The sequence below is a fragment of the Pteropus medius genome, unplaced genomic scaffold (assembly GCF_902729225.1).
Source record: "Pteropus medius unplaced genomic scaffold, Ma_sr-lr_union100, whole genome shotgun sequence".
Classification (NCBI taxonomy): Eukaryota; Metazoa; Chordata; class Mammalia; order Chiroptera; family Pteropodidae; genus Pteropus; species Pteropus medius.
The window spans coordinates 10,168,587-10,191,854 of record NW_024350927.1 but is presented as its reverse complement, the minus strand read 5'-3'; the positions used below and the strand labels follow the sequence as shown (position 1 = coordinate 10,191,854).

At 66.9% G+C, this 23,268-nt stretch overlaps 1 protein-coding gene across 1 annotated transcript in view; it reads left to right on the top strand.

Moving 5' to 3' along the window:
* The first annotated feature begins 514 nt into the window (after positions 1-514).
* Positions 515-23,268, top strand: part of TP73 (tumor protein p73) — a 29,984-nt gene continuing 7,230 nt past the window's right edge. Inside the window, exons 1-8 of the mRNA XM_039842038.1 lie at positions 515-554; positions 13,432-13,864; positions 14,307-14,360; positions 18,699-18,841; positions 19,026-19,213; positions 19,469-19,578; positions 21,320-21,540; positions 22,099-22,373. Coding sequence (XP_039697972.1) covers positions 516-554; positions 13,432-13,864; positions 14,307-14,360; positions 18,699-18,841; positions 19,026-19,213; positions 19,469-19,578; positions 21,320-21,540; positions 22,099-22,373 — 1,463 coding nt within the window. The 5' untranslated portion in view covers position 515. The remainder of the gene's footprint in view (positions 555-13,431; positions 13,865-14,306; positions 14,361-18,698; positions 18,842-19,025; positions 19,214-19,468; positions 19,579-21,319; positions 21,541-22,098; positions 22,374-23,268) is intronic.

Sequence of the window (23,268 nt, the reverse complement as noted above, 5' to 3'; positions counted from 1 at the left end):
CCACGTCCCCTGGGCAGGAGGGAGATGGCTCCGTGACGGGCTCCAGGGCCGTGACACCATCTCCTCCCTTTGGGGCGGCCCGGCCTTGCCTGCCGAGGTCTCGAGGGCCCACGCTGGCCCCCTCGTGCTCGGGGGTGGAGGCCGGTGGTCCCCAGGGACTCCTATGGGCGGCGTCTCAGGAGGAGTGGGTGGGGCTTCAGCGTGGAGCCGCCCCCTCCCGGGCGGCCTGCTCACTGCGTCCGTCCGCGGGCAGCGGGCAAGCCGAGGCCTGCCTAGCCTGCCATGAATAGGCATGAGGAGCTGGGCGGGCGCCGTCTCGTCATCAGATGCGGCGAGCTTACAGGACTGAGGGAGATGGAGCACAAGGACGCGCCCACGGGCAGCCCGCACGCTCGGCTGCGCCCGCGGCTCGGGGGCCCCTAGCTGCCCAGCCCCTGTGCCCCCCGGCCGCCCAGACCCATGCCTCGGCCCGCGGCCCGCCAGCTCCCCGGCGTGCGCAGACCCCCGCGCCCACCATGCTCTACGTCAGCGACCCCATGCAGCACTTCGCCACGGTAGGTGCACGCCCCCCACACCTACTCGGGGACCCGTCTCCATCTTTCCTGGGGGCCCTGGTGGGGCTTCGCCGAGGTGGAGGGCTCGGAGGCCGTTGCTTGTCTGTGACCCGGCCGGCACCTGCTGCCAGGTGGGGCGCTGCCATCCGGGCGGGCAGGTGGCGCCGAGGGGCTGGGGCAGGCCCCGGGCGTAAGGCAGATGCCGGCCACGCCGGAGGAGCTCTGGGGCCCGGCAGGACTGGAAGCCGGGGAGAGGAGGATGGGGGAGCTCGTGCTCAGGGCTGGGCGGCCGCCTCACAGCGTACGGGGCTCCGGTGCGCCTCTGCTGGGGGCCAGTGCTGTACGCCAGGCTTGGGGTCCGAGAGCTGCCCTGCCCGCCCTGCCCTCAGCTGCCCGGAGCTCAGCGTCCCGTGGGGGTTGCCTTTCTCCCCAGGGCTTAGGCCGGAGGCTGCCAGACTCCTCGGAGGCCACGAGCATCCTCACCTGGGCACCTGCTCATTGGGCAGGGCAGGAGGGCTTCTCGCGGGCTGGCATGGTGTGGGCTGGAGCTCCAGGCAAGGACCTGCAGCAAGCTGGCCTCACGGAGGGGTGGCCAGCTTGACAGAGGGAAGGGAAGGAGCTACGGCTTGTCCCTGGCCCCCGTGACCTGAGCCCCGGGACCTGGGCTCACTCCCGGATGTGCCAGGTCCCCGGGGCTGACTGAGCAGGTGGAGGGCGAGTGGCTCGGCTGCTCCGCGCAGGGCCGTTTTCCCTGCCAGGGAGGCAGACGGAGCGGGGGCCGTGGGGACCGAGGCCCTGGGGACGGGGGACTCTGGCATGACCTCTCTCTAACGCAGTGGGTGTCGCAGTGTACACTAGGTGAGCCTGCCGTGAGGCGCCCCTGGGCGCCGGGGTGAGGGGTATGGACCCGCCACCGTGGGCAGCAGGGAGCCGCTGGCACTGCCCAGCAATGGCCAGCCACAGCGCCGTGAAGCTTCTCCACAGGGCAGGGGGAGCCGTGTCCATCCATTCGCTCGTCCCTCCCCTCAGTGAGTTTCTGTGCCGTGGCTCCGATGTCCTTTGCCCGGCCGGGTGGGCCGGGTGGGCTGGGCTGGGTCAGGCTGGGCTGTGAGGGCACGTCCCGCCCCTCTGTCCCGAACGAGAGTGTGCATGACCCTTCCCACTGTGGGCACACATCCCTCTGACGGAGGAAGTGGTATCTGTCCCAAAGCACCTTCAGCCCAAAGTAAAGAAACGGGTTGAACGTGAGGAGTTTTCGGCCGCCCTCGGTATTCCTGAGACCCTCTGAGACCCAGGCATCCGGCCGCCGGAACGCCTGCGGGGAGCAGCGTGAGGGCACAGCACCCCGCTCCCCGTGCAGTGGCCTGCAGGTCACCCTCTTCCCCACGACAGTCCCTGCGGACAGTGCAGCCTCGGGGTGACAAGGAGCGCCCGCATTCCAGGTGCACGGAGGGAGGAGGGACCAGATCCCACAGGCACCCTCCAAGGTCCCTCTGCTGCAGTGCTGAGGGCAGACCACAGGGGGCAGTGCCGAGGCTGGAGGCTGGGACCAGGTGGGAGCCTGGGCTCCAGATGGGATGTGCCGAGGGGCTGGATGGCAGCGTAGGGGTGGCCAAGGTTTTGACCTCAGGGACCGGGCGAAGGCGGTGGCCATTTATTCAGCAGGAGGGGCCTTTGGAGTGGAAAGTAAGCGTCTGGAGTGCGTGAGATGCTCCCCGGCCATCCATCGGCCCTCGGCCATCCCAGGGGTGAGGAAAAGCAGGAACCGGGAGGAGGGAGGGGGGAACGTGGGCTTCCTGAAGCCACATGAGGGAGGGAGGGAGGGGACATCCCGTGCTGCTGACCTGCAGAGCAGGACGGGCCTGAGAAGTGCCCGCCCGGGGGACATCAGATGAGGGGCCGAGTGTGACGCTGACACCGGGCAAGGGCAGGAAAGGTTCTTGCCTTAAGCTGTGTGGACGGGAGGGCGGGGAGGAGTCTGGGAGGGGAGCTTGGATGCTTGGACGCCCGTGCGACCGTGGAGAGGACCAGTTGGGGGGTCCCAGCGTGGCTGAGGTTTCTGGTCAGTGCTGGGTCGGGGGAGAGTAGCCAGAGAGGAACGGAGCAGGCCCGGGGTCCAGCAAGGGCTCCCTGGGTGAGAGACAGCAGAGGGACAGACACCACGAGGAGACAGGACACCTGGAGAGGTGCGGGGACGAGGACGTGCCGGCCGGGAGGGTGCTGCTGAGAGGTGGGACACGGCGAGGACAGACAGGGCCGGGCCTCTGGGGGACACCGCAGGAGGCACTTCAGCGGCCGGAACAGGACAGCGCTGAGCTGATGGTGGCCGTGGGGCACGGGTTTAGCCATAGGAATTCTCTCCCCGACCTCGTGCCCCGGGGACTTCGGGGCTGACAGTTCCTAAAGGAAGCTACCAGAGCCTGATTCGGGGGGACGGGGGGGTCACCCCGCTCCTTGGTTCGCAGCACCCGAGACGTGACCCCGCCCAGCCTCCCGCCCCTCAGCCAGGTTCTGCCCCCGAAGTGCCAGCGGCAGCCGCCTGTCAGCAGCTGCACCTGGGTGTCCACGTCCAGTAGGGCCTCCTCCTGCAAGTCGGAGCCGAGCGCCCACCTCCCCACGCACGCCATGTCCCGTCCTGGCTAGTGGAAAATCCACTATTCCCTCCTGGCCGAAACCGGGGGCTTCGTGGACACCCAGCACCCCATTTATGGGGAGCCTGTCGGTGTGCCCTCCGAGTGTGCCAGGCCCCGCACTGCCCCCGCACGACCAGCTGCTGCCCATGCACTGCCTCTGACTCCAGAGACAGAGGGGCCCTTGGAGCCGTCCTCCCGTCCAGCCCGAGGCTCCCCGCTTCAGCACGGAGGGTTTGCTCCTCTGACCGGGCTCCTGTGCTTGGCCCTGACCCCGGCCCTTCTCCTGGCCCCCGGCCCTCTGCCTCCCGGTGTCCAGCCTGGAACCTTGTCCAGGCCCTGACCAGTACCTGGCTGCACCTTTCGCCTCTGGCTGACGCCACCTGCAGCCCCTGGCCTGGCTGCCCGTGCCCCAGCCCTGCCCTCCCTTCCGCCTTGGTCTTTCGCCCGGTGTGAAGCCCCCATCCCTGTGGCTGGCTGGCGGCTTGTTGGGTGCTGTGGGGAGGCCATGGCCTCCAGCATCTCCCATTGCCTGGGAAGGTCCCTGGGAAACGCTTCTTGAAGGACCGGGCCCCTCGCCCGCCAAGGTGACTTGTCCCCCCACAGGGCTGTGGGGAGGGGATGGGCTTGGCCTGTCCGTCCACTCCAGAGCCCCGAGTCGGGGAGGGAAGGAGCAAAGCAGGGACCGGGTTATCGCTGAGCGAGCGTGGGCCGTGTCTCCAGCTGGCCCTCACCCCCGTCCCGCGGCGCTCAGGGCTGCGTCCGCCATGCTCGAGTCCCTGCTCCAACGTCACCTTCACAGAGGACCGGCGCTGGGCGCACCCGCGGCTCCCACCTCCCCCTCCCTGCGCCCTGTGCTCACCGTCGCCATCCAGGTTCTCCCTGCGGCTGGCCAGCCTCATCTCCCCCACTGAGGAGGGTGCCACCCACACCACGGGGCCCTCGGCACCCCGATCAGCCTCTGCAGGCTGCACAGACCAGCGGGTGGAGGGACAGATGGATAAAGGAAGTCAGGACGACAGCCGGCTCAGGCTCTGGGGCTGCGGGCAGGGGGCGGGTACTCAGGGAGAAGGGGAGACGGTACTCCGCCGTACCCCATTGTACCCCATTAGGTAGGCCCTCTCCCATGGCCGACTGCGGGGCTCCCCACCTTTATTCCAGGCCCTCGGCACCCTGGGCGGCAGAGCGTGGACGGGGCCCATTTCCTGGCGGTTAATAATGTCTGTGTGTCCCGTGGGCCAGCTGCCCGCGCACGGCAGCTCCGCAGAGCCGGGCGGGAGCCGCCGGAGCCGCAGGTGGCGGCTGGAGGGGGCTCCAAATCCCACAGACGCAGGTCTGGGGCGCCGGGGCTACTGGGGGCACTGGGGCGCGAGGCGCGGAAAGTTCCACATGGCTCTGGCGCAGGACCGAGCAAGGCCGGCCGGCCGCGGAGAGAGCCACGTGCGAGCTGTCGGGAGGAGAGGGGCCTTTCCCCCGGCGCATGTCGGCTCTTGCCATCCGGTTAATCACAGACTCCGCCGGCAGCCGCGGTGGGAAGTACCGGCGGATGGAGGTCCTGCGCCCGGCGGGGCGGGTTCCCGTGGAGCCGCAGCCAGGCTGCGTGTCAGCCGCGCTCCTCGGGCGAGGTCGCCCCAAGCCCAGGCACGCCTATGGGACTCGCGCGGGGAGGGTGAAGTTTCGTACCCCGCTTTTAAAAAAGTCTGGTCTCGGTGTTCTCCTGGGAGCGTCGGGGTGCCGGGGGTCCGAGCAGACACCCACCCCGAGGGGGCCCTGGCCGACCCTCCCCAGGTTGCTGCAGGCGACCTCCGGAGGTCAGAGCCCGGCGTCCGCCCTGCACACAGGAGCCGACAAGGTGAAGGAACAGATGTGCGTCTGTCGGCTCAGCTCCTCTCCCAGTGTGGGGAAGAGTTAAGGGGACACGCAGGGTAGACACGGGGGTCGGGGGCGCAGGCCGGGGCCTCACCGGGGAGGCAGCATCTCAGCCTCTGAGCGGAGGCAAGGAGACAGCCCAGTGGGGGTGCGAGGCGAGCATCGGGCGTGCAGCCCCCTCCCCCTGTGCCCGTGACGTAGAGGTCCTTGTCCCCAGCCCTGTGAGGAAGCCCATCCTGAGGACCGCACAGCCAGGCCGTGGTGACGTGGGACTGGGGACGGACAGCCCTGTCTGCAGATCTTCGGCCTTCGTCCTTGCCGTGCCAGCTTAGCTCCAGCCCCGGGCCGGGGTGCTGGAGACGCTTCGGGGGCAGGTGGGCTCCAAGCGGGGCCTGGAGGCTGGGGGCAGATCTGAGGGCGTGAGAAGTGGCTGGGAGGCCAGGGTGGCTGTCAGTCAGAGGCCACGGGGTGAAACCAGGGCCAGGAGAGGCCTTGCAGGGCCTGCAGCGGGGGTGGCTCGCATGGGGGTGCAAAGAGGCCGAGGGTGGTGGGGAGCCTGGGGAGCCGAGGAAGGCAGAGGAGAGCATCGTCCAGACGCCTCGCGGGGCTGCGGGAGGCGGTGGGCAGGGCCCGGAGCAGGTCTGGACCAGAGCGCTGGGTGCGTGAGCGCACGGGTTGGTGGCACAGCAGGTGGGGGGCGTGAGGCCTGGCGTAGGACCCAGCGGGGTTTGGAGGGAGGGAGGGAAGGGGACCTTGGGCACCTCAGGCCGGTGGGTCACCGCCTTCCTGGCTGAAGGTCCCGGTGGACTTTGCATGGAGTTGCGATGGGCCGGCGTCTGCCTGTGTAGAACGTCCACCCCCCGCCCCTGCTGTCGGGAGTCCCCGAAGGGACGGGGAGCTGTGACGGCCCCACTCGGCAGCCGGGCCTCCCTTTCCGGGCACGTGGGGGGCCCCGGCGTGGTCCTCGCGAGCTCACGTGGCGTGACCCGTTAGAGGGGAATGGAAGTCTCCCCCGCCGCACCTCCAATGAGGAAGAAAAGCCTCACCCTGTGCTCCCCGCCCGGGGTGCGGGGCCTCGAGCGCACCAGGGACCCCTCTTCTCCAAGAAGCGCATGTGCACCCCTCTGCCACCGACACAGGGGGCGCAGGGGACGCGGGGGATGCAGGCACAGGGGACACAGGCACAGGGGACGCGGGCACGGCGGGGGAGGTGCCTCTGGTGATGCTCCAGGCTTCTCTGGAATCCTGTCTTTAAGCCCAAACCCTGCGTCTCAGGGCAAACCAGCACCCACGGGACCCCGCTGCTCGGCCGCCGCCTCAGACCTCCCGGGCCCCCAAAAACCAGTGGGCGCCCGAGCCACGCAGCCGGGACACCTGAGAACGGCAGGGCTGGTAGGGTCCTGGTGACCTGGACCAGGGGCCAGAGTGTCACCAGTGCCTGACAGGAAGGGGACGGGGCCCTCTGCAGACCTGCTGTCCTCTGGCCTGCCGAAGTGCCTGACTCCTTCTGCGGGCATTTTAAAGAGCTGGATGTGTGCAGGCGCTGTCCTAGTGTGTGCACGGGTCCTCTGCCCTGTTCCCCACCCAGCGGGGACAGGAGCTCCCAAGCAGCAAGTGCTTCTTGTCTGCACTCAGAGAGTCACCTCGCACGCCGGCTCTCCTCAAGGCTCTGATAAGGTCTGTGGGAGATAAGCCCACTCGGGTGCCGTGAGCTGGACTCCGGACAGCCGCCCGTGGGAGCTGCGTGGGTCCCAGAAACTCGCTGGGCCCTAAATGCAGAAGTCAGAAATGGAGGAGGAGGAGGGCGTCTGCCTGGGGCACCGACGCTCCCGCGAGCAGACGCTCACTCCCGAGCCTCGTGTCCCTGAGTCGGGGGCCGGGGGCTGGGGCCGGGGGCTGGGGCCGGGGCTCTGGGCCGCTGAGACGCTTTCTCCCTCCCAGCCCAGCGACGCCTCTCCCTGGACGGTTGGAGCCCCAGAATCGCGTGTCTTGTCCTGGGTCCCTGTCCACACAGGTGGCCGGCTGCCTGCCACGGCCACCGGACAGGCTCCTGCGCACTCGTTTGAGCCATTCTGTCCCTCTGCCATTACTCTGTCCCTTCGGACCCTTTCTGGGTGTGGAGGGAAAGGCACACACCATGACCAGCTGGACGGACGTTCTCTGCAGAGGGGGACGTGGGCCCAACAGGCCAAAAGTCGGGGTCCTTCTGCAGTCAGACCTCCCGGGACCCTGCTCACGGCCTTGGCTGGGCGCAGTGTGTGACAGTGTCTCCCGACTGGACCTTGAAAGAACAGCAAAAACACTGACGGTCTGAAGAGATGCACCAAAGGCAGGATGGGGGAGCCGGCCTCCCTCGGCTTATAAAGAAGGAACCGGGACCATGTTTCCTGCTGCTCGTCCAGCTGCCCTGGGCGGCGGCTGCAGGGCCTCTGCCCACCTGGGGCAGGTGGGAGGAGGAGAGGGAGCCGGCTGTAGGAACAGCGGACACGTTCTGCACTTGGGTGCTGGTACCGTTCTCGGCTGTCCAGTGTACTCATTGCTGGACCTGCGTGGACACTGTGGACACCGGGCATGAACCTGCAGAGCGGTGTGTGTCACGATATTCGTTACTCCACACAGTGGGAGAGGGAGCCTGGGAACACAGGGCCAGGCGGAGAAAGCCTGGGGGGCCTCCAGGGGGAGGCGAGGAGATGAACGGTGCTCCAGGAGGGGAGCAGCACAAGCCGAGGCCCTGTGGTATGGGACCGGTAGGGACTGGAGGCAGGGCCTCCCTGGAGGCAGTTATCACCACCCAAAGGTGCCGACTCCTCCCTTTGAACCTCTGTGTCCCGTGGCGGGGACAAACAGAGGCCTCTCCCCAAGTCACCGAGAAGCCCGGAGTCGCCCGGCTGCCCCGCTCTCTCCCCACTGGGGGCTCTCCCCCGGAGAGTCAGCCTGAAACTGAGTCGTGGCACCTGGTGTCAACTCAGGGCCCCGAGGGGGCTCGTCCCTCAGCGGTCGGCTGGGAGGTTTGGCTCCAGAAGGACCTTGACCTTTGGCTGCTTGGGCCTCCCGGGAAGTAATTCCCACTCTGGGTCATCACCCGTGGCTCCCACGTGGACATGGACTCGGTCGCCCAACTGCGTGGCCGAAGCCACCTTCACCCTTGTTGCCCGGGCACGGGGCTGCCGGCGGTGGCTGTGGACACGGGGACGCGGGCGAGCGAACCCAGACGGACATTAGAAAATAATTTCCATCTACAGCCCTCAAGGTCATCAGAGAAGGTTTTACGTGTCGATGGACAAATGCATGAAAGGGTGGACGTGGCTCCCCGGGGGACGTGCCCGAGGAGCAGACGGGCCGCGCTCCCAGCCATCTCCTGGCACTCACGTTACGATGGGTGCAGGACGGGTGGGGGCGGGACAGGTGTGGGGAGACGCTCCCGCCCTCACCAAGTGGCAGCCGGCCGTGGGGTGCCTGGAGTGGGAGCAGGCACGGTGGGCCCACACGGGTTTAGGGGTCTCTGTCACTCAACCTCAAGTCTCTGAGTGTCCAGTCGGGTTCCAGGTGCCACACGACGGGTGGGAAGTGACCTCACTGGGGCTCTGGGGTTTCCCGTGCACACCCCCGTGCCTGGCGTGCGGCGACCCTCCTCCGAGTGTGTGACCGGGGACTGGGGACCTCCCTGCTCTTGGGCGTGGCTGACCCGGCCTCGGTTTCCTCATCTGTGACCACCGTGGGCTGGGCTGTCCTGCAGCAAGGTAGCTCCTTGAGCGAGAGGGTCACCTGTGCAAGGGCCACGCCCCTGAGGGAAGTCACCGGTCACAGTGTCGGGAGGCGCAGGGGGCAGTCGAGGCAGCAGGGTCGGAGCTAGGAAGCACACACCCCAGGGAGGCCCCCTGGGCCTCCCCCACCCCCGCTGCTCCTGGGGCACACCCTTGTGTCCCCGGGACTCTGGAGGCCTTGGCAGAAGCCAGCCCCCACCCCCTGTTCCCAGAGAGAGGCAGCTGCACAGACACGTCGGACATCCACCCAGGGGCCATGGGCCTCCCAAGACGTCCCCCCCCCATCAATTTATTTTCCCTCTGGCGGCCGCAGCCCAAGGGCTAAGCCCCCGGCCCGTCCTGTGTGTGTCCTGCCCTGTGCGCACACGGTCCCCAGGCAGACAGCCTGCGAGTGGCCTTGGCGGACACGGAGCTCGGTGTGCAGGCTGCCTCCCCTCTGCCCCCACCCCGGCCTCCCACCTCCAGCAGGCAGAGCACCAGGCTGCAGGTCTGTGGAGCAGATGGACAGCGATGCCCGGAGGGGCCGCCAGGGCCTGGTTGGGGTCCCGGGCATCGTCCTGTTCTGCTGGATGCCACAAGGATCTGCCCCCGGCCCCTCCCAGAACTCCGGCCACCGGCCCTCCGGCCTCGGAGGCGGGCCTGGCGCGAACCCTCTACCTGGTCCCTGCGGGGGGGTCCCCTAGCTCGGCTGCCCCTGGGTCGGCCCCAGGAGCCCTGCACGCACATGCGGCCACACGTGGGCCGCCGCGGGCCGGGCGTGTCCTGATCAGCCCGCTCTCTTGGGAGTTCTCACTGAAAACAAAACAAAGCAGCGAAGCTCTGATTTTGCCCGGGCTCTTGCGGCTGCCAAGTGGGTATCGCCCGGCTTCCGGGGCCTCTGGTTCTGGGGGACCCCCCACCCCGCTGCTACTCTAGGCCTCTGCGGGGCTCCAGGCTCCCCTGCTCCAGCCCCCGGGCAGGCCGGCTAAGCCCCCGGCCGCCGGGAAGGAGGTGCGGGAGTGTCCCGTGGGCAGAGGCAGAAGGACCCTTGGGGGCCGGCAAGGCCACCAGGCTTCCTGGTGCGTGCGCTCCCCATGGCACTCAGAGCCTCAGCTCGGGGGCGGAGGAGGCAGGAACCCTGCCAGCTCCCGGGGGGTGGAGGTGCAGGCGGAGAGGTCCCTGGGAGGCGGGACATTCGCGGGAGGAGCGCACAGAGCTCGCTGGGACACTGCTGAGGTTCCCCTGTCCCCTGGAAAGAAGTGAGAGCTCACAGGACCCCGGACCGCAGAACGCCACTGAGCCCGCTTCTCGGAGGGCCACAGGGTGCTGGGCCTGCCGCGTGCAGAGCGGTCTCTGCCCTCCCGTATGCAGACGGGGCGCCTTCTGGGAGCCGGGCTCTGGGGCTGCTGGGCACAGAGATCCTATCAGCCTGCAGGTTCAGTGACTAATCCCCTGGCACCGCCTCGATCGGCAAAGAATGTGGGCAAGTTCAAAGCTGCGGCACAGCCGCCTCCCGCTCCTCCTGAACGCGGAGGCCGTGGCAGGAAGGCCAGACCCGGAGCCCCGACACGTCTGAGGCCAGCACGGAGGAAGGCCGCCTGCAGCCCTCAGGCGGCCCAGGGCCCCAGCCGCCAGGGCCTGACTGTCACCTCGAAGGGAAAGGAGGACATGGAGACTCGGGGGTGGGCAGGCTGGGGCCCCCCCATCCCCACCCTGGGACCCACAGCTCTCAGCCTCCTGCAAGCGGGAGGGGCCGGCTCACATCCCGTCCTCGCTCCCGGACATTCGTACTAGGCGGAGCTGTCCTGCCGCTGTGGCACCTGCCCCCATGGCCCGCCCGTTCGTTCGTTCGTTCGTTCGTTCATTTGTTTGTTCATTCGTTCGTTCATTCATTCATTCATTCATTCATTCGTCTGCTCCACGGCTCAGCAGGCCTCTTGATAAGCACTTTGTAATGAGAAACACACTGCTCCCTGAGGGAGCATTAATAATAATAATAACAATAATAATAACAACAACAACAATAGCTGTGCGTCCCGCGTTGGCCTGGCGGGCGCTGATTGAGGATCCGGTCCAGTGCCGTGCGGGAGAACTGGCGTCTGAGCCCCACGGAGCATCTGCACCTTCTAGTGTCCAGACTAAAGAAGGCGGCAAGGAGCGGATGGACAGAACCTACTAATTTACTTAATTTATCCCAAACGGTGCTCGTGTCGGTTGTTTTGGATGTGAACCGTGAGTGCGGTCCCCTGTTTGACGCGCTCTGCGTGGCGCTAGGGCCGTGGAACCCTGCGTCCCTGTCCCCCCAGCGCGGCTCAGCTCCCGCCGGCCGCAGCTCGGGCCTCCGCGTGGCAGTGGCTGCCTTTGGGGACGGTCCCACGCGGGGGGCAGACAGAAACCACGGCTCGCAGGCCGTGTGCTCCCGCCCCGGGGCGGGGGGCTTGCGAGAGCACCGGGAGCCCCCGCCCGCCCCTGAGTGAGGGGCTCCTGCATCTGCTCTTCTCGTGGGGGGCGCTGGGGTTTCCCCACGCCCCTCAGGGCAGCCGGGCGGGAGAGGCGAGGACGGTCCCTCTGTTTGTGTTAAATGGCTTCGTTGAGTTACCGTTTACGTAACACATGATCTGCCCAGTTCAAGTTCAAGTGCGCAGCTCAGTAGGTTTTGCTCTGTCCGTCCTCGGATACGTGTACCTGTCACCCCACTCCATCTTAGAGCATCTTCAGTACCTCGAAGGGAAGCCCTGTGCCCCTCAGCCATCAGCCCCCAGCCCCCGGCGACCACCCACCCACACGTCAGTGGCTCTGCCCTCCCTGGAGATCTGTGTCCGCATGGGATGCGGCGTCTGGCTGGCTTCTTTACCTGGCAGGTTGTCACGTGTCATCCGGCCAAAGCGGGTATCGATTACCCGCTTCGTTTAATACTCCCTGTCCGTTTGCCGCCGGTGGCCATGGGGCCTCCTTGTTTCACAGGTGAGGGCACAGGAAGTCAGGAGGGCCGCCCTGCAGAGGCCCCCGTGCATCCCCTGGGTTTACGGCGTGCCATGGCTCTGAGGTCTAAACATAAAAGCCACCAGAAGGTACCAGGGGTGGGATTGGTCACGGCAGCTGAGCTGCCCGGGGCCACCGGACGGATCTGTCGTGACGTCACTCGATGCGGCTGGCCCCCAGGGAGAGCATGGTCGGGTCTGGCAGCTCAGCTCCGGTGCCAGGCCAAGATCTCGTTGGGTGGCAGATGGCCATCCTGGGGGCTGGATGACCCGAGGAAAGCACTTGCCTGGCCTCCAGGAGGCTCGGGGTCGTGGCCTTGGTACAAACCTGTCACCCGTCACCTCCCTCCTGCCCGGCCATCGCCCGAGTTTCCTCCGGGCTGGGTGGACTTCAACAGAGCGTCTTCCCTACTGAGTTTATTTTTCCCTGGGCCAGAGGGGTGTCAGGGGGCTCGGGGTCCTCTGTCACGGACACACGGGGATGTGTGCCCTCGGCGTGCTGAGCTGGACAGGCTGTGGCTTATGCAGCCCACTCCTCCTGGATGGAGGAGAAGCTGGGTTCAGAGAGGGCTGAGCCGCGGGCTGGGGGGCGGGCGAAGGCGTTCTTCTGCTTGCGTTTGGAGGGGGCAGGGAAAGGGGGCGGGGGTCTCCCTGGGCTGCTCCACCCCACCACGGGACCCCAGACCCTCCTTCCAGCAGCCTGGTTCTCCATCTCCACGGTCCCCGAGGTGCCGGCTCCCACGGCCCCGGGCGGCTGGTCTCCACCCCACTGCCCTGGCAAGTCCCCCCCGTCTGTGCCTCAGTGTCCTCATCCGTAAAACGGAAACACCAGCGGTGCCCACCTCCGGCCTGCAGAGGGTCAGATCAAACCCGGACCGTCCTGGCAGAGACAAGGAACTGTGCAGCGTTTGCGGTTACAGGCCATCTGGCCACAGCCGGCTGCGGAGGGTGACCCAGGGGACACACCGCAGAGTGCCGCTCAGAACTCCTGTCCCCGGGCGTGTGGCCTGGGGGAGGAGCCGGGCCCCAGTGCCCGCGGCGGCAGGTGTGGCCACGTAGAACTCTGCCAGCAGGAGGAACTGGGCGACGGGGCCTTCCGACGCGGACCAGGCAGCCCACCGCCCGCGAGGCCCCTGCACAGTGGCTTTTGGCTCAGCCATAGACCTTCAGGCAGATCGGAGCCTCTGGGGCCTGTCGGGCATCCCTGCACCAGAGCTGGGGTGCGTCCCCCCGACATGGCCAGGACGCGCCCTGCCCAGGCCCCATCGCTCCCACCGCCCGGCTCTCAGGGGTGGGGGTCTCCCCACTCTGAGCCGTAACGGGGGACTGAGCTGAGGAAGTCTGGCCGGTGCTGTCCCCGGATGGTGCAACTGGAGCCCCGGAGGGTGCCCGGGGCTGGGGGGCCACCCCGCAGGCAGCCCCAGAAGCCCTGGCACCCGGGAGGCTGATGCAGGGGGAGGGTGAGGTGAATGTGTCAGTTTATCCCCGCACAAGTAGTGACCTGTCAGGGTGGGGGGGGACCAAGGAAATATTTGGGATGACGGAGCCGCTGGCCCTTTAAGGCTCCTGTAACAGGACACCTCCCTGCCGGCCGGGCCTGGCCTCCACGCTCAGGCTGACTGTGTGTCTCCCCCTCCCTCTGACTTCCCGCCAGTCCCAGTTCAATTTGCTGAGCAGCACCATGGACCAGATGAGCAGCCGGGCGGCCCCGGCCAGCCCCTACACCCCGGAGCACGCGGCCAGCGTGCCCACTCACTCCCCGTACGCACAGCCCAGCTCCACCTTCGACACCATGTCCCCCGCGCCCGTCATCCCCTCCAACACCGACTACCCCGGCCCCCACCACTTCGACGTCACCTTCCAGCAATCCAGCACAGCCAAGTCGGCCACCTGGACGGTGAGTCGTGCCCTGCTCCCAGCGGGCGTGTGCGGGGCACGGGGGAGGGCCGAGCGTGCCCCGCTGTCCGGCGGGCGCAAGCCGCCCCGTCGGGAGGGGCGTGGGGCAGGAGGCGGGTCTCGGGGCCGGGCAGTCTGGGCGTGCCCACCCTTCGGACGTGTGGCCAGCGTCGGCCAGCCTCCTGCAGGGCCCTAGAGGGGACGGACGTGGTTCCCCAGTGAGGTCGCGGGGCTGTCCAGCTGGCATCTGCTGTTCCGGGGGCTCTGGCTTGACCCCGGCCCTGGGTGCGCAGAGGTGGGTGGCTCTGCCGCCTTCCGCCATCTGAGGCTGGGTGAGCAGCAGCTGCCTCCGCCAGGCGGCGGGGGTTCTCGGCGTGGGCTCGGCCCACACGTGTGGTGTCTGCGGTGCCGCCTCAAGCACGGGCAAGAGACAGGGAGCGGGGGGAGAACCACGGCCCTGCAGACCCCAGGCCTGGCCCCCCGCGGGACCGTGCCAACCTGGATGACAGCCCGTGTCCCCGCGGCCCCAGGGCTGGGCCCTGCGCTAAGCACTCTGCATCCATGTGGATGCTTCAAACTGCCCAGCTCCCCACAGCATGCCCACCCAGAATCCGTTACCGTCCCATTGTGCAGCCAAGGAGACTGAGCCACGGGAGGGCAAGCAGCTTGCTCAGAGCTGTGCAGATGGTAAGCTGGGTGCTGGCATGGGGAGCAGGGGGCTGGGCTCCGGCTCTGCACTCCTCGGCCCAGGGCTGCACTGTCCACATTGCACAAGGGAGAGGAAGGAGCTGCCAGCCGTGCCCACCGGCAGGGTAAAGGCCGCAGGATGCCGAGACCCCCAGGCAAGCTCAGGCTCGCCTCCGAGGGGTGGGCTCGCAAGCGTTGGTGGCAAAGGCAGCCCAAGGCCCTCTGGGCCCCCTGCCCACCCCCGGAGCGGGGAGTAAGCCCTGGCCTGGCACCCACCCCGTGGACACCTGGCTGTCCCACCACCGGGCAGTGCCACCTCCTCCCAGGAGTGCCAGCTCCACGCTCAGCCCCACCTGGGACAGGACCCTGGAGCAGAGAAGTCCCCGTGAGAGTGGCCAGCAGGTGACCCCAAGGCTCTGCTTTAAGAGCCGGTCCGGTCCTCAGTCTGCGGCCAGCCAGACTGTGGTTTCTCACACTCCTGGAGCCGCAGTGGCCTGCCAGGCATGCACGGGCCCGTCTGCGGTCTGGGCTCCCGGCCACAGTTCCCCGCGGCTGTTCCTGGTCCTCGCTTGGGCTGCGGGCTCCCCCAGGTGCTGACCCATCGCCGAGTTAAGGCTCAGCCCCACTCCACGGTCTCCGCTGGCCGAGAGGGGCAGGGACCGCCGCAGCCTTGTCAGAGCCCTTTTTCCTCATTGTAAATTGTCACCCCGACGCTCCTTGTCACGGTGGTGACCAGGCTGCGAGGGGCCCCAGGCTCAGCACGTCGGAGCCGGCGACTTGTCTCTACCATTATTTCCTTGGCGGGCGGAGGCGGCAATGAGGTGCCAGGTAGCTGGGTTCCCCTGGAGGAGGGTTCTCTTGATTCTCTATTGCCTGTGAGGTCCTGGTCCCCACGCCCCAGCTTTGAGGTCTGGCTGGGTGACAAGAACCAGGTCAGAGGGCCCCCGAGGCATCCCCACACTTGCACACCTCCACTGATGGGCGGTTCACTACTAGTCCGTGTTCAGACTTGTTCCCCAGCCCTTTCTCTCTTCAGTAAGGGGAAGGGCCCTGGTCCCTCCTGCCCCAAGCGCTGTCATCGGCGCCTGAGTTGCTGGTCCCCCAGGTGTCCTGGAAGGCACTGTGGGGGTCCTGGCTCTCTCCTTTCTGCTACTTGAGGGTGCTGGTGTGGTCTCTGCAATGGAGGGCCTCGGGGGTCTGAGCTGGTCCTAGGGGGGCAGCAGCTGGCTGCACCCCCTGTCTGGGGGCCTCAGCCATACCCCCAGTTGCCACCACCAGGTGGGCGGACACAGGGCTTGGTCACAGCTGTCCTGGCCCTCAGTGGCTCCGCGGGGTGGTCTGTCCCGGCCAGCCACCTCAGGGGGCAGGGGAAGGCTCACCCGCGCCCACCGGCTCTGCCTCCGAGCTCCGGCCCCACACCCCCACGCCAGACCTCCGTCCCTGTCTGGACGCCTCAAGGCCCTCTGCCCTCAGGGCTGGGCAGAGGGGCAGGGAGCGGCCGCGGGCACCCGCAGCGCCCCTCCCAGCCCGTACCTTCGCAGGACAAACATCGATAATGAGGTTTTGGCACCTCACTCTCTGCATGCAGACCCCCCACAGGCTCCTTTCCTCGCTCAGGGCGGGCTGGGCGGCTCACGTGCAGGACGGCCCCCCGCCGCCCACCTGCTCACAGCTCTGGGGTCTGACTGCGCGGGCGCTGCCTGGACTTGCCGCTCAGGCCACATGGTCTGCAGCCCCCCGCCACACCAGTCGGCTGGTAACTGATAGATAATTCATATTTTTCTCAAGTACAATTCCAAATTGACTGCTGCCTTCACACCTCTTCCTGCATAGGAAAAACACCCCTGCCACCGCGGCTATTGATGGGGTCTCTGGTCGCTGGCTGGCCCAGGCCTCAGCTGGGCGGTCCACCTGCCCTGGCCAGCTTCCCTCAGATGTCACATCTCACACCTTGGGCACCGGGGGTCTGGAGCCCCCAGCTCAGAGGCACGCACGTGCGTGTACACGTGCAGACACAGCACACGCATGTGAACAAAGGCACACACACACATGCACACGCACCCGTGCAGGCCTCCCTCGCCCCCACAGGTGGCCAGAGGAGGCGGGTCTCAGGTCTCCTCAAGGAGGCTGCAGAGCAGGGAGCAGGGCGTCGGGGGGAGGCGGGGTTTGGCCGGCGGGGATGCTGCGTGGAGCGGCGCAGCGGGCTGGCCCCTTGCAGGGTTCACCTGGGCTTCGGGGAGAGGCAGACACCACGAGTGACCACGGATGCGAGCGAGGCTCGGCACCCTGGGACGCTGACTTTCCTTAGACGGGTGGATGATGGAGCCAGGTGCCTTCGTCCCTGTCCCACACCTTCCCGGGACGCTGTGGGGGTCTGAGAAGGGGCGGGGCCCGGCCTCAACCTGGTGGCCACTCCTATCCTGGGGCCCCCGATGGGTTGGCAGTGATGGGGCCGGCCGGCGACAGGAGGCCGGAGGAGTGGAGAGTCAGAGCAGCTCAGAGACAGGCACCTGGACGCTGTCCAGCCCAGCTCAGCCTCCCCCTGCTCCAGGCTGGGCCCCGCCAGGGCAGGGGTGTGTGCTCGCCCCTCAGGAGGCTTGGGGAAGGGGCGCTGAGGTCAGGCAGGAAGGCTTGGAGTCCTGACCCAGCCTCGGGGGGACTCAGTGGCCCTGGCAACAGCCTGCGGGGCCAGCAGCCTGGGGTGTGACAGTGGATTGTGCACGGATGATGACATAGCTAGTCCCTGGGGCTCCCTCCAGACAGCCCCTGAGTGACCTCCGGCTGCCCCCAGACCTGGCGGGCATATCTGTGTGTCTCCGCCCTAGGGGCCAGCGCCACCTTCTGCCCCCGGAAGGGACATGTGTGGAAGGCAGCAATGGGGGGCGGGCGGGGCCCAGAGCTGCGCGAGCTTCTGGGGTGGAAGGCGGCTGAGTCAACACTAATGGATTCAAGAGAAAACTTTCCAGCCCCTCGGAGGTTTGCAGGCAGGAAAATAACAGCGGAGGTGTCCCAACACGACCATGGTATCAGTTGCGTTATCCTAAAAGTTTATGGAATGCATAAGTGGAATTAATGCCTTTTACTGGCACCAGAGCAATTATGCGCATTTAAAGCCGAGGGAAGCATCCTGACAGTGTTTATTGTGACAGGCGGGTTTTTAAGAGGAAATAACACTCAGGGGGAAATTGTCCAGTTGCTCGCACCTTGCAAAGCTCCGCGGGGCGGGACCGGCCGCCTGCAGGCCGGCACTGGCTCAGGTCCGTGCCTCAGCGCCCCGGGCTTGTGGCCTGAGCTGGGGGTCACCTCTTCTCTCTCCACCTTCTCCAGCAGCTGGGGAGCCCTTGGGCCTGGAGGTTAGAGAAGTTGGTCTTGGAGCCCTTGGACCGCAGGGGCCCAGGCCTGAATCCCAGGTGGGTGGCCCCCGCCTCACACCTCCTGGTTCTTTCAGGGTACAGAGGGAGAGGGCCCCATGGACCCTGGATGTCTGATCAGCAGCACAGCCCCCACGTCACCAGCCCCACCCTAAGCTCCCGGGGTACCCGTCGTAGGCTCTTGTGTTCGCCCCACTTTACGGATGAGGAAACCGAGGCTCATAGGGGGCAGGTCTCTGCTCAAGGTCACCTGTTAACAAGGGGCGGGGCCAAGACCTGGCTCGGCGGCCACAGGACGCACGAGGGATGAACCCTGCTCCCCTCGGGCACTTACACGGCTCGGTGGGAGCCTTGGTGCCACTACCTGGAATTAGAGGCTGAAAAACGACCCCCACCTGTCCGGAGCAGGTCCCCAAGGTCACTAGACACTGTGGGCCCCTCTCCTGCTGGCTGGGGGTGGAGTTCACTCAGTGAAGAGGGGGCGATCTGCTTCTGGGTCGGAGGGGGTCTTCAGCGGTGGTTCTGAATGGTGCGCAAGGGGGCCACCTGTAGCTTCTGCGGCAGGAAGGTCAGAGGCAGGAGGGCCCCGTCCCCAGGGCACCCCGCTGGAGCCAACGTGAGCTGCCACCCTGAGCCCCTGCCACAGCCGGGGCCACAGCCTGGCCTCCGTCCTTCATCTCCCCCAGCCGCCAGCCACTGGTCCAGCTCCGGCCCCAAGACCGTCCTGGGAGCTGCAGAGGCAGAGGGTGGCCCCGCGGTGCCAGCCCTAACCAATCCCATGGCAGCATCCAGGACGGCGTGCCGGGGTCCGGCTCCCAGGACTGTCCTGCGAGGCAAAGGTGCTGCTGATGCCAGCGCCCTGCCTAGGCGGACTGACTCTCACAGTCATTCGGCCAACAAGGCCAGGCCGGCTTGGAGGACAAAGCAAGACAGGGCTGAGGGCAGCGGGGACCCCTTCCTCCCGCAGGCAAGGGCCCCACCCTGTGGTGGGCAGAGCCGGGCTGGTGGCCGGCCACCCACTTCATCCCCGTGCTGGGCACCTCTGTGGCCTGGCCCACAGCCCTGCTCACTGGGTCCTCGCCAGGCCACCTGCCTCCTCTGGCGGGCAAGGTCAGAGCCAAGCTCACGGGCAGAGTAATCTGTGCTTGGACTGGCTGAGGCTGAGGGTGGTGCATCAGACATGGCCATCGTTTGTGTGCCCGGTGTGGGAGGGTGGCTGCCAGCGGGAGATCAGAGGCTTCCTGAAAGCCCAATCCTGTCCCCAAGGACCAGAACACGCCCCGCTCACCCTCAGGGTCCGGGGGAGGCCCAGCGATGTGCCCGGCGTGCAGAACAAGGAGGCCCGGACCCCACTGCCCCACGCAGCCTCCAGCGTCCCAACCCCCACTCCCCCGGCCTGGCCCCTGGCGTGCTGACCGTCAGCGTGCTAGGCCCTCACTCTGCACTGCAGACATGGTGCCCACCGCCTCTCTCCTGGGTCAGGTCAGCACACGCCTGCTGCCCATGGCCACCCAGACCTCCATCCAGGACTGAGCCGTGGACATGCTCTCTGCCAGCCTGCAGCCACACGCGAGATGAGTCGGCCCGAGGCCCATGGTCTGGGGACACGGCACTTCCAGGCCATAAGGTTCCTGGCGGCTCCTGCTCACCAGTTTAGGACCTGGCTGGAGGGCATCTTGGGCGGGCTGTCCGTCTCCCAAGGGTTGCCCCTTCAGCCCCAAGCTCACCTCTCCACAGTGGGCAGCTTCTTGTCCATAGCCTCTGGGGACTCCCCCGGGCAGTGGTCAGGGGCACTTGGCACCTGCAAAGTGTGTTCCGCCTCCTGCTCACCCTCGTCTGGGCTCCTGGTAAGGGGACTCCTGGCCACAGCCTATGTGGGCTGTCAGCAGATGCACCTGTCCCCTGCCCCGGCCAGAAGCTCCTGAAGAACCACGGCAGCCTCTCTGAGCCAGCACGTGTGCCAGGCCAGCCGCTGGCCCTGTTGGCGGCCAGGCGCGCCCTGCAGCCTCCGGCCGCTATGCCCGTGGCCAGCTTGGGGTGTTGCCCGTGGGTTTCCTTGTGCATGGACCCTTGCTGCCCTGAGTGTGGGTGCTCTGAAGCAGGCTGGATGATGGCCACAGGGGCCCCACCTCCTCTCCGAGCTGGTGGCTTCACTGTGGTCCTGCCCAGGCCTCCCTGACACCTGTCAGAGCCCACCTGCTCCCAGCAGCTCTCTGAGCAAAAACGCAAGAGCACGGCGGTGAGGCTGTGCAGGGAAGGGCAAGAGGCCCCGTGAGGGGCCGGCGCAGTGTCCTGTGGCTGCTGTCACCTCGGGAGGCCCCTCCTCTCCTGGGGAGACTGGTACCAGGGCTGGTGACCTGGGCTCCCTGTGAGTCTCAGAGCCCGCCCTGTGAATCCACAGAGCCCCTTGGCAAGGGTCCTGGGCAGCAGCTAGGGTGAGGGTCTGTGGCGTAGGGGGTTCCTCAATGGGGTCTTAACCCAAGAGGAGAGGAATGTGGCTCTGAACACACACGCGCACACGCACACACGCACACACACAGGCTCGCATGCACAGAAAGCAGGTAAAAGTGGGCTCTAAAGAATCACGTGGAAAGAAAGAGCCCCCACTGCAGCCCATGGCCCAGAATCTGTTGTAACAGATTCACCCACGCTGGTTAACGGTATTTGCGGTTTGCAAGATGCTACACGTCCCTGGAAAATGACAGACAAGTTATTATCACCTCTCCACTCCCCTCCTGCCCAAACCTGCCCGTGCCGGCACCCGGCTGCTGGGGAGTGGGCCCAAGGAAATTAACAGCCTCTGTGCTGAGCCTGCCACCCGCCACCTTCTTGCCCACCGCCCCCGCACCAGCCCTGTCAGGCCTGGGGCTCCTAGCCAGGCCAGCGTGGACTTGGGGGGGTTCCAAGGAGAGAAAGGGGGGCAGGATGGGCACACTCCAGCGTTTGGGCGCACCATTTCCTGTAAGCATGAAGGAACACACGCATCCTGGACCTAGCAAGTCTAGACGGCTCTGTGTCAACAGCCGAAGATAAATAAGATTTTATCAGCTCAGAATCTGTTGAAACACATCCATGTAGCGGTTCTGGGGAAGGAGCGGCGGGCGGGAGAGGAGAGGCAGCGCCTCCACGTGACCTTGACCACAGCATGTAGGGGAACCAGGCGTCCTCCTCCCTGCCTGCTCTCCTCAGGGCTGACCCCCAGGCCCAGGTGCCCTGGGAAGGGGGAGCAGCTGCTGCAGGGGTGGGGGGCTCACACCCTCCCGGGCTCACGCCTGCCTCTCTGGGCTCCTTCCGCAGGTCACACCCTGCTTCCGCCCCACGTTTGGCCATCCTAGGCCCCCTCCTCCCCAAGGCCACCTGTGTCGCCACCTGAAGCTGCCCTGCTCTGTTCTTGCCTGGGTGGCGGCTGGCAGGTGTGTGTGCCCAAGGGCCACCTGAGCAGAGAGCCGGGCAGCACAGGGCTGGGCACCCACTGTGGGGAGAGGGGCAAAGCCCAAGACCAGCGGTGGCCTCACCCCGGATGCAGAGGGAGGGAGGGGTGCCCTCCTCTCTCCTCCCTGGCGTCTGAGCCCCCTCGCTGCTGCCCAGAGGAGGACCCGCCCATCCGGCGGCCCCGCACCCCCAGCCCGTCCGGCTCCGGGAGGGGCAGCCACCTGTCGCTGCGCAGTACCAGGGACAGCTCCCGGCGGTTCCTCCCCGGGGCGGGGCAACCACGTGCGCAGCCCCTGAACCCCCCCAACCCCCACCAGGCTCCCTGCCGCTGCATATGCCAAGCCATGGACCTGCGTTTTCTCCCTGGGGTCTCCTGGGTGAGCCCAGAGCCCCAGGTCTCCACAGGGCCCCCACTCTACCTGGGCCTCCTGGGGCCCGCACACCACCCTGTCCGGGCTCGGCTGGGCTGTCTCTGAGCCTCATGCCTCGGGCCTGCCCGTCCAAGGGAATGGGCTGAGCAGCGGGCTGCCGGGGAAACAGGGCCCAGGCTCCGAGGGGGCGGCCAGGGGGCTGGAGGGGGCTTCACAGCCTTCTGCCATGCCCAGACCACAGAGGCTATCAGCGACTGGCTGGGGGAAGGCGTCAAAAAGTGGGGGCCCTCAACTCAAATGCAGTTGAACCCGCCCCATCACTGCAGAAAACTGCTAGAGCCATTTAAGTGCCTCCCCCCCCCACCCCCCGTGAGCAGAGAGCCCGGCAGCACAGGGCTGGGCACCCACTGTGGGGAGAGGGGCAAAGCCCAAGACCAGCAGTGGCCTCGCCCCGGATGCAGAGGGAGGGAGGGGTGCCCTCCTCTCTCCTTCCTGGCGCCTGAGCGGCCTCCAGAGCTGTGTGGGGGCCATAGACGCCTGTCACTTCCCGCCTGCCCTTTGCAGCCCACCTGGGCCAGCCTCGGTGGGCCTAATGGCCCCATCTCAGGCATGGGCCGGAGCTCCAGGTCAGAGAACTGTGGGGGCTCGTGGGCGGCCAGCAGAGATGGGGTCCTGTCCTCCCAGTCCAGGTCACTGCACTCACTGGGCACCTTCCCAGGCACAGGGCCAGGGGCTGCCCTGGGCTCCAGGGAACTCAGCGGGTGGGACGCGTGGGAGGGGGCCAACCCCACAGGCATCCAGTTCTCATTCGTGACAGAGAACGAGGGTCTGGTCCTGAGGTCAGTGCCCAAGGAAGGCTGAGCCAGGTCCCGATCCCTGGAGGACAGGAGGCCCCAGCCCACCTGCCCCAGGCGCCCTCGGACCCCACTCCGTGGACGGATGGTGCTTCAGGCTGGGTTTCGGCAGGGAGGGCAGCTCGCTCTACACAGCTGAGGGCACCAGGGACCTTGCTCCTGAGCTCAGGGCCACCTGCACCCCCATGTCTCCCTCTCCTTTGCTTTTCCTGTACCTGGATTTGCGTCCCTTGAAGGCCAGAGAGACGGCACTGGTGGCCAGTGGGGGCCTTATGTTTTGGGGTCAAGGTGCCAGGCCCCAGCTTCTTTGGCAAAGGTTGGGGCACAGGGGGTGTAGGGTGGGGAGTCTCAGACTTGGTATGCCCCCATCCCTGGGGCATGAGGAGGGGGCATGAGGAGCCCTGGGTTGGTCCCCAGGAGCCAACGATTGGGGGTTCAGTCAGCTTGGAAATGAGAGCTCGGCACCCTATAGTCACCAACAGTCACCTTTGAACAGGTGAGAGGCGGCCTGGGCCCCTGCATCGGTGACCTGGACCCCTAGGCACTGTCTGCTGAGGCAGGAAGGGTATCACCCGATCCTCCCTTGGGGCAGGGTCCCTGGCTGGGGGGCCTGGGGCTTCATGGTCAGAACCCCCCACCCCAGTGGCCCAAACCAAGCCACAGCACTTAGCTTCCCCCCGCCCCTGTGTTCCATGAGCCCAGCGTCACCTGGCCCACCTGAGGACTGCACATCCCTCTGCACAAATGCCAGGAAAGCGTTACCTCCAGGCTTTTAAATCTGAAGCACTGCGCTGCAGCCCCCACCTCAAACCGCTGCAGTGTTGGGGGCTTAAGGTTCACACTGGGAAAAGCCAGAGGTGGCTCTGGCAGGCCTGGCTCC